The following is a 10,889-nucleotide window of genomic DNA, read 5'->3' as shown; positions in this document are numbered from 1 at the left end:
TTTGTACTTTGTTTTTTATTTTTGTTTAAAATGCATTCTTGATTAATGGAGCCTTTAGAAATTTTCTTGAGGCCCCATCTCTGTCTCAGTGTGGTCTGACTCCTGTATTCTTTGGGACTTACGGCCTTTCAGCTGTGCTCCATTGATTTAGCTTTCCAGGTATGCTAGAGGCAAGTCTGATACATAAAGGAGTATATCCTGAAGTGAACTAACAAAAGGTAACATAAATAATAAAATAAATGGAAAATGAGAATCCACTCAGCTTTCCACCAGAAGTACTGACAAATAGTTATGTGAAGAAACATATTTCTAGTGGGGTTTAAACATAAAATTATGATTAAATTTCTTGCTTTTCTGAACCTAGAGCAAATTTCTCCTCATCAGTACCTCTGGTTCTCAAATGAGAGCATGGCTCGAAATCACCTGGAAAATCTGTTAAAACACAGACTGCTGGGGCGCCTGGGTGGCTCAGTTGGTTAAGCGACTGCCTTCGGCTCAGGTCATGATCCTGGAGTCCCTGGATCGAGTCCCGCATCGGGCTCCCTGCTCGGCAGGGAGCCTGCTACTGCCTCTGACCCTCCCCCCTCTCATGTGCTCTCTCTCTCTCATTCTCTCTGTCTCAAATAAATAAATAAAATCTTAAAAAAAAAAAAAAAAAAAAACACAGACTGCTGAGCCATACTCCCCCAGTTTCTGATGTAGTAGGTTTGGGGTAAGGCCAGATAATCTGTACTTTGAACAAGTTCGCAAGTGATGTGGCTGCTGGACAGAACCACACATACAAAGACCCCTGGTCTATGCGACCTATCTCATAAATTTTCATAACTTCTTTCTCTACTTCTGTTGTCCTTCAGAGAAAATGAGTCAAATTCTCATTTCAGCGCTACTGCCCTGGCTTCCGTAAGTTTCTCTTGTGAAAAACAAAAATAAAGAACAAAACTTTAAAAGTAGAAACAAAGTGATGTTAGGAGTAAACAAGCCTGAGTTTCCAGGTTTCTACTCAGCTTTAAGTGGAATAAAGGTTTTATCTTAGTAAGACGTTAGTGCCTCTTAAAAAATAAGAGCTCAGCTGAAATCATACAAATGTGATACAACTGTCTCGCACTAAAAGGTAATTCTCTTTCACTTGCAAAACGTGCATAAAATAAATACTTGTCCCCATCAAAGTCTCTTAATACTTATCCAGAAAAGGAGGGTGGTGGTCATAAAATGACAGGAAAAAATAACACTCACTTGCCACACAGATCTTTATTTTTCTATTCTTTATTTTGTTTTTAAGTCAAAGAACAGCACACCTAGAGTCTAAACAAGCTAAAGGTAGGTTATAGTGCTTAAATTGGGATCTTTACAAGTAAATTATTTTTCTTCCTTTGCTTAATGTACCGGGAAAGGGAGGAGTCACAGCACGGTATCATAAATAGGGCATAATCTGACTCTGTGTGCAGAGCTGATGGGGCAAGTCATGTGAGGCTCTAAGTGAGCTGCTCACCAGCTCTACGCTTGAGCAATTCCAAAGAGGTTAGGGCCACGCTGATTAAAACATTTGTAAGAACAAATTAATATTCGAAGAGGTACCAGCTGTAGATTTCTGCTTATCTTCCAGTTCTAAAAGGTAAAGATTAAAAATAAAATTAAAGCAGTACTCAATAAATATTTTTGAATAAAATAAACATTAACTTTCTCCGAGATTTCACAACATTAATTTCTAAAGGGCGGGCGCCTGGGTGGCTCAGTTGGTTAAGCGACTGCCTTCGGCTCAGGTCATGATCCTGGAGTCCCGGGATCGAGTCCCGCATCGGGCTCCCTGTTCGGCAGGGAGTCTGCTTCTCCCTCTGACCCTCCTCCCTCTCATGTTCTCTGTCTCTCATTCTCTCTGTCTCAAATAAATAAATAAAATCTTTAAAAAAAAAAATTCTAAAGGGCACACTACTCTATTTATGCTTGATTTGCTCTTTTCCCACACACAAATTAACTAGCTAAGAAAGGCATATTCAAAACTATTAACTAGCTAAGAGAACAAATTAACTAGCTAAGAAAGGCATATTCAAAACTAAACAAAGGGGTACCTGAGTGGTTCAGTCAGTTGAGTATCTGACTGTTGGTTTCAGTTCAGGTCATGATCTCAGGGTCCTGAGATCCAGCTCCACATCATTGGGCTCAGTGCAGAGTCTGCTTGAGAGTCTCTCTCTCCCTTTCCCTCTCTGTCCCTCCTCCCGTTCTCTCTCTCCCTAAAATAAATAAATCTTTTTTTTTAAAGATTTTTATTTATTTATTTGTCAGAGAGAGAGAAAGAGAGAGAGCACAAGCAGGGGGAGCAGCAGAGGGAGAGGGAAAAGCAGGCTCCTCACTGAGCTAGGAGCCCGATGCGGGACTCAATCCCAGGACCCTGGGATCATGACCTGAGCTGAAGGCAGACGCTTAACAACTGAGCCACCCAGGCATCCCAAAAATAAATAAATCTTTAAAAAAATAAACAAAATTCAAATGATAAAGGATTATCTATGCTTTTATCCAAATATATTATTATACTGTCTAGCCATAATGTGTTTAGGATGAAGATAAAAAACAATACAGAATCCATACAAACCTGATTTCTGTCCTACAGGGATGTTAAATTGATCAATCAGCAGACATTTATTGAATTCCCCAATGAATATCTTGGTTTGGCCCGTCCAGCATCCATTTCCCATGGAAATTAATATTCTTTGCTCACTATGCATAATGTTCATTAAGACTGGCTGGATTTCAGACAATTTGCCCAATACATGACTTAAGTTTTCGTACTTCAAATCTCTGTTTTTCATTCTCAATACACAAAATAGGCAGTCAAAAACCCTGTTAGCCAACTTAGTATACATGTCTTCACCACTAATGCTGGAAATAATGGCAACTTCAAAAGCCTACCATCTGTATGCTTTATAAACAACTTCTGAAGTCAACATAGCTCTCAAAGAATCCAAAACAGTCACACAACTAGTAGTTTAACTCATTGACAATGCTACTTACTTTTATCATGGACTCACTGGGCTGTCATCATCACAAATCACAGTGAGAGATTTCATTACTGTTTGGTCCACTCTTCCACAAATGAACTGTGAGGGCCCATTTAAACGTTCAAACACCAAGGCACAGTTATTAATCCATCCTTGAGAGAGTAATAGCCTTTCAACCTTGGTGGGGAAGTCAAAGTCATATGTCATATCAGCTTCTCATCTACCTCCAACCACGACTATGAAGTACTCAGAGGATACATGGCACTATCTGATGATAAAATATTTGGGATTAAGGTAGAAAATGGTACAGAATCTCTACAAATCTGACTTTATTCCTAAAAGGAAGTTCAGTTGATCAATCAGCAAACGTTTATTGAAATCTCCAATCAGCATCTTGTTTTTGCCTGTCCAGCATCTATTTCCCATTCTGCTGGCACAAAAGCCCATCTTTTCCCTTTTGGGAAACATCCCTTCACTGATTTCAGTGTTTATGTTATGGAAGAGAGAGGATAACTGATTCCACTCCCTGGCTTAAGACTTAGCCATATAACTCAAATCCGGCACATAACCCAAGACAGTCCAATAATGAACATCAGCCCTAGGGCTTTCCCTGGATCTACTAAGAGAAGGAAGCTCTACCTCTATTGACAGAGGGCGTAGTGTAGGGTGCAATGAGTGCAAAACCAAACAAAGGAAAGCAGAGACAATACACATAGAAGGACAGATTCCTGATGATAAATTTGGGTTACCTGACTGAGCATGACTAAGTATTCAGCCAGACCCATTCCTAGACCTTCTTTATTACTTGTCATTAGTTAGTTAGTTAGTGCATAAGTTGGGTTTCTTTAACTTGCAACCAAAAGTTCTAAAAAATTATAAGCAACCTAAACTTGAACCACATTAAGCAAAGTACCAAGGATACAAAGATATATAACAATCTCTGCCTCAAAGAATCTTTTCAGTATCTAGTTGGAAAGCTAATACATAAACACAAAAAATAACTAGAAACATAAGGCTCAACACCATGATAGGTTCTATATTATTCAGAGAAGGGAGACACCACCATAGGCTGCACATTAAGCAAAATTTCACGGTATAAGAAAATGGTGAGCTGGGTTTTGAAGGATGACTAGGTTGTGACTGCCTGGAAAGGACACGAAAGGACATCCAAAAACAGGGAGCTCTGAGAGCAGAAGTTCAGGAATGTGCATACTGTATCGGGGAAACAATACAATATAAACAATAAACAGACCATAAAATGTTGAATCATGGACTATCAACAATAAGTGAATACATTAGTCCAGGGGTAACAATTCATAAAGTTCTCCAATGATATACAAATTATGTACAGTATTTTAAATCTATATGAGATCATAGTGATCAACTGGATTATAGTGGCTAAGTGTTGAAATTGTGCTCAAAAGCTAAATGTGTTTTTTCCCCTTTGCATATGGGTCCAACCAGCTACCCCTGCTTACTACCGTAGCACATTTCATCCACAACTAAGGGCTATCAAAATAAACCATGCTAATACACTTCACTTAGTTGTTATTTAAGAAACTAGAACAAAGAATAGAACCATCAACTAAGATGAGGTTATAGAAAGAGAAACATAAACCAAGGAAACAAGTGGGGCCATACAGTTAATCTGATTTGCTTTGTCCAGTTTCTCCATGAGGTAAAAAGGTTACAGTAGAAACTATTAAAAGACATTTTCTATTTCCACTGTGGTTTTAGCCATTTCCCTTGTGTCAGTAAGAAACTATATGGGCAAGGTTCGCATTGGCTCTTGTTGCAGGCAGGAATGCAAAGGGTCTGTATCCCTCTTTCCCCTTCTTGGGGGTATCAAAGTTTAGTTAATTAAAATAAAATGTTTTGTTTCAGTTTTGTACTGAATATGAATCTTTGCTTATAATTATTCTATAACTTAATAATTACTATTTCTGATATCTCTCAGTACTCTGATTTGTTTGCTGGAAATTTTACTAAGAAAAATGAACTTGGGGCACCTGGGTGGCTCAGTTGGTTAAGCGACTGCCTTCGGCTCAGGTCATGATCCTGGAGTCCCAGGATCGAGTCCCGCGTCCGGCTCCCTGCTCGGCAGGGCGTCTGCTTCTCCCTCTGACCCTCCTCCCTCTCATGCTCTCTGTCTCTCATTCTCTCTGTCTCAAATAAATAAATAAAATCTTTAAAAAAAAAAAAATGAACTCAACATAATTCCTTGGGAACATACTTTTCCATCTAGAGTCACTGGATGAAGTAATGTGTTTTCATAAAGAAAAAAAAAAGTCTCAAATACCTGACCTGTTGATATCCATTTAAATTTCTATGCCCATTTGTGGCATCATCACAATGGTTCCTACCAGTACACTTGTCCATTTGACATGAGCATGTTACAAAAGAATAACGACACACCCTCTTATGGAGGACCTCTCTTCATAAGCCTCAATTAACATAACTTCAAGATTCTGTGGAAGATAATTACTGGTTTGCTTGTTGTTTACAGATAGAAATTGAAACATCTGAAAGCTCCTTTTTGTCAAGCTGAAGATAGAAAAGGAAAAGGAATTGGTCTATAATTAGGCATGCTTTTATTCTGAAGTATCTTTGTAGCAAAAGGCTTTAATATGTGAAAATATACTACAGTCTAATTTTTCACCCTTTACTATTTATAGTGAAATGCATTATTTCCTAAAGCAAATGAATATATGATTACATCCTCTCCCTATTTTAGGAAAAAGTAGTTTTGCCCTTTCCCTTTAAGTTTAAAAACATGTATTTACTAAGTTTTATATTTTTTGAATGGTGGAATTGAGAGTTTTTTTTTAAAAATTCAACACATGCCTTATCAGTGACAATGACTGTCATCTTTTAAACTGAGAAATAAAAAGTTATCAAAATATATATTAATATCACAGTAAAAGTAAAGCTTTGAATAAGGTTTCAGTATTACATGAAGCATAAAGCATAAGAAAAAAGAATAAGATCGTTTCCTGTTTTCTTTGGAAAAGTATCATAGTAGGCAGAGCAAAGATGTTCATGTCCTAATCCCTGGAACCTGTGAATATGTATGTTACCTTATATAGCAGAAGGGACTTTACAGGTGTGATTAATATAAGGACCTTCAGAGGTCCATAATTATTCTGTATTATCTAGGTGGACCCAATTTCATTACAGGGATTGTTAAAAGTGGAAGAAGGAGGCAGAAGAGTAGATCCAAGTGATGTGATGTGAGAAGGACCAGATCTGCCAATGTTGGCTTTGAGGACGGAGGAAGGGGCCATGAGCCAAGGAATGTCAGTGGCCTCTAAAAGCTGGAAAGAACAAGAAAATGGATCCTCCCCTGGAGCCCCCAGAAAGCAATGGAGCCCTGCTGACACCTTGATTTTAGCTCAGTGAGACTCATGCTGGACTTCTGACCCACCAAACTGGAACATAATAAATTTTCATTAAGATACCAAGTTTATGGCAATTTGTTACATCAGCAATGGGACACTAATACCGGTATCATGCTCCAAATTAGCAGAACCATGAAAAGCATGACTATGACAGCCCCTCGGACACTCTGAAGCTAGAAGAGGCTTTGCTCTAATCCCTTCATTGCCCAGATGAGGAAATTAGTCCAGATACAGTGAGAAGGAAGGTGGTTTACCTTAAGTCTCAGGGTTCAAGCTAGAGACAGAACTAGACTCTAAGTCACTAAACTCTTACTCAGTGTTAGTCAGAGTATTCTTCCCACCTTCTTTCACCAAAGTAGGATTTTGACTGTGGTTTAATAACAATGTGCAGAGCTCTCTGAAAGAATGAACAGTTGTTGGAAAGTGCACACATTTTCAGATAATGTACAGAAGTACACTGCTTTGCTGTTCTGATCTATCTCCCAACTGGCCAAACATATTCACTTGAATTATCCGCACAGCACTTGAAACTCAGTATGTCTGAGATAAAAGTTGGGGTCTTGCCTCCCAAATCAGCTCCCTCTGGAGTTTTCTGGTTTTTCTCCTTCACACCCTTCTGCAGTTTCCCTTATCCAATCAATCAGGTTCCATCAACCTTCCTCCTCCCATGAAGGTTCCTTTCCTTGCATTTTCTACTGCTACACCTTACACCCACACTAGACAACCACTAATAGGTCTCTTTTCCTCAGCTTCTCTTCTCTTCAACCTCCAGTTAATCCTGCACAGTACTGCTAAATTATTCCTTCTAAAATACATCTTTCTTTATATCAGTGGCTTGTCCCCACACATTCAGTAGGACTCCCATTTCCAAATGGGATCAAGTTCAAACTCCTTATTCTGTCCTTTGACAGGTTCATAGAATTTGACCTCATTTTTTTTATAATGTCTCCTCCTCTCATTCCATGAACCAACTTAATTCACTGCCCTATGAACAAGATCCATTCTCCTCCATATCATTCTCTTCTAAAATATCCGCTCTGCTTCCTTCTCCATGTATCTGAATTCTACCTACATCAAGGCCTTGTAAAGTCACAGCATCTTTCTGGGTACCTTCCAGGCCCGACAACTTACAATGATCTCGTCTTCCATTTTGAAGCACAAAAGCTCTTACCACTCATTTAACATTTAGTTTGTATTGCTAGTGTCTTTTTCATCTTTAAAGTTCTTAGATTTTAAACCATTTGGGACCAACTAGGTCCCCTACTTATTTGCCCTATACTTAACTCCCAGAGTTTCCTGTTTAAAGCAGGACCTCAAATATTTACAGAGTGACCGAAAATAATTTTTAAAATCTCAGATGAACATTTAGAATGACAACTCCTCCACACCAGCAGTGATAAAAGCCAGCAATGAGCACTACTCTAGAGTTAACTGCTCCACTTAAGCAGGGGAGACACACATTCAGATTTGCCCAGGATAGTCCTGGTTTCCTGCTGGTTTTCCAGCTTATTAATAATGTTCACTTTCACTCTCAAAACCATCTTGACTTAAGTAATACATTATATGGTCATTCTGCCTGTAGGGCACTTTGGACTGTGGTAAGAGCAGAAACCAAAGCAAGCAGCATTCTCTCCTCTACAGAGTGATCCTGCTCTACAACACCATGTCTTCATCATCAATGTCCTTTGAATTTCACGTGGGAGGTTCAAACATTTTGGTGATGCACAGCTTCAGATAAAGGTACTGAAGTTGAATGCAATTTGAGATTCTTTAGAAGAAAAAACAATCATAGATATTGAATACAATTGTGACTCTACCCAGCAGTTTAAGAACAAAAGGGAGAGTTTTCTAAAGAGAAAAGAAAATTCAATGAGTTCCCATAGGAGTAGAAGTAATCAAGATATAGTGTGTGAGTTCGTTTATACTATAATTGTTTTGCTATTTTCTGAATAAAATAATAAAGAACATTCATACCATTTCAATTTTTCTGAATAAATACATATTACTTTCACGACTGTTTAGAATTAGAAATGTGATGCCTTCTGATCCTCTTAGTGCCTAATGTACATTAAATTGACTAACCACTGCATAAATGTTTTAAAACCTACATTCATTTTCACAGTTGGCTGGCTGAAATGATCAGTTTCATAAATGAATGTCAGTGGTATCTAAACAGTAATAACCTTTTACTGCAAAGTAAGATTTTGCTCTATAAGTAATGAGTAAAATTATTAAATGTAATCTTATATTATGTTTCATTACTGGCAGCTTGTCATAAAAAAGGAATTAAGGTAGCAAATTTTCATTTATTTTCATAGAGTAGATCAGCATTTTCACTCATTTGTAGTGAAACCTACTCAATCTAATCTCTTCTGAGGGTAGTTTTAATTACATTACATCATTCAATACAGGGTTGAGAGTTCATATTCCAAACTGTTCCCTCCCTAAACTCTTCAATTTTAAAGGTATCTGGGGAAATGTTAAGTTCAACTAACGTAACTATACAAAATGAAAACTATCAAATGCATATCTTGGGCCCAGGATCACTCTCAAGTGTTTGGAAAGGATTTTATGAGACTATTTAGGTTACCTCTAAGTTACTAGTTCAAATATGGCCCGAGTTGGTAGTAACTAAAAAGGATTAGCTTTGTTGCTATTTCAAAGATTTATATCATTAGCAGTTAATACTTAAATATCAATTACGCTGAAATTATTGATAATTCTATCATTGCTAAGGACTTGCTGAACTCAGATGGCAAGAGCTGTAACATTTGGAAAAACACAAAAGCATCTGGATGAATTATGGTAAAGGTTAATATCTGATATTGAGCGGAACTTTTCATCAACTACTTTTCAGTCCTCAATCTCACTATTTCATAAGTACCACATAATTTCACATTCACCTGAATAAAAGCAATTACAATTTGATATTTGGTTGTTTCTAGTTGTTTTATGTAAAGAATAAAGACCCATTTGTCATCAAGGGTCTCCCCCCTTCAACTGTGCCTTCAGATGGCAAACTCCGGCAGAGACAGAACATTCTGTAAAGCACAACAAAGCAACCAGACGTTGGCATTATCAAATGGGCTCTCCCTTCATGATCAAGTATTTACTCTAAAGGTCAGCATTCTCTAAGTTTCGTTCCTGAAAAGATAATTAAGATATAAATTTTTTTAAATAGAAAGGAAGGCTTCTAGGCCAACTAGTTTTTGTATAATCTCCTTCTACTTAAGTGGAAAGGCAACACACAATCCTAAAGATATATAAAAGCAACTGTTTACCAACGTGGTTAATCTGATTATCATCCCCACATATTCTGTGTACATTTTCATTCTAGAAACAGGGAACTAAACAACCCCACTAAAATAAGATGTTTCAATTGGCAAGTACCTGGTAATATATATCCAATCTATCCAATTTTTAAAGATCCTTAAATTTATTTGGCATAATTTATAATTTCATACTATACACTTATTCTAATTCCATTGTTACATACTTTTTTCACTGTCACAAACTTACTAAAGTTACTTGTTTAATTTTTTCAATTATTTTAATAAAGTTAGGATCAGTGGTTGTTTCAAAGCAAAACAATTTTCCTTTTCAAATTTTTTCTTCTCACAATTTCCTGATACCCCAATGTCTTTTGCCTATCAACTTATCTAGGCATAGAATTCTAGATTTTGAGTTATTTTCTCTTAGTGCTTGAAGATATTATACCATTTTTTCCCTGGCATCTGCTCTCAGTCCACTGTCATTTCTTTGTAGATGATCTATTTTATTAAAAATTTATCTTTAAAAAAATTTACCTTTAGCTCTTTTTTTTTTTTTAAGATTTTATTTATTTATTTCAGAGAGAGAGAATGAGAGAGAGCACATGAGAGGGGGGAGGGGCAGAGGGAGAAGCAGACTCCCTGCCGAGCAGGGAGCCCGATGCGGGACTCGATCCCAGGACTCCAGGATCATGACCTGAGCCGAAGGCAGTCACTTAACCAACTGAGCCACCCAGGCGCCCACCTTTAGCTCTTAATGGCTCCTCTTTGGCATAATGCAATTTTACCAAAATGTGTCTAGAGATGGATTTGTTCTTTTTTATTCTGCTTGGCACCCAATGTGCTTTTTCAATGTGAGGGATCATGTCTTTCTCCAATAACTGAATATTTTCTGCCATTTGCTAGGTCTCTGGTTTATTTTTTTAACCATTATGTTTTTAACCCATGCTATATTCTTAAGCCATTCTGTTGCTGTTTTTATAATGCACTCAGACATACTTAGTTGATAAAAAGGTATTCTTATCACCCTTTCAATTTTTTAAAGATTTTATTTATTTATTTGTGCGAGAGAGAACATGAGTTGGGGGGAGGGGCAGAGGGAGAGGGAGAAAAACAGACTCCCCACTGAGCAGGGTGCCCGATGCAGGGCTTAATCCCAGGACCCTGAGATCATGACCTGAGCCGAAGGCAGAAGGCAGACGCTTAACCAGCTGAGCCACCCAGGTGCC

At 37.7% G+C, this 10,889-nt stretch overlaps 1 protein-coding gene across 1 annotated transcript in view; it reads right to left on the bottom strand.

Annotated features, from left to right (window-relative positions):
* Positions 1-1,494: 1,494 nt before the first annotated feature.
* LRRC69 (leucine rich repeat containing 69) overlaps positions 1,495-10,889 on the bottom strand; it is a 97,163-nt gene continuing 87,768 nt past the window's right edge. The window contains exon 8 of the mRNA XM_021688396.1: positions 1,495-1,605. Coding sequence (XP_021544071.1) covers positions 1,495-1,605 — 111 coding nt within the window. The remainder of the gene's footprint in view (positions 1,606-10,889) is intronic.

This window comes from Neomonachus schauinslandi, chromosome 4 (genome assembly GCF_002201575.2).
Source record: "Neomonachus schauinslandi chromosome 4, ASM220157v2, whole genome shotgun sequence".
NCBI lineage: Eukaryota > Metazoa > Chordata > Mammalia > Carnivora > Phocidae > Neomonachus > Neomonachus schauinslandi.
This window is presented reverse-complemented; position numbering and strand designations above follow the sequence as displayed.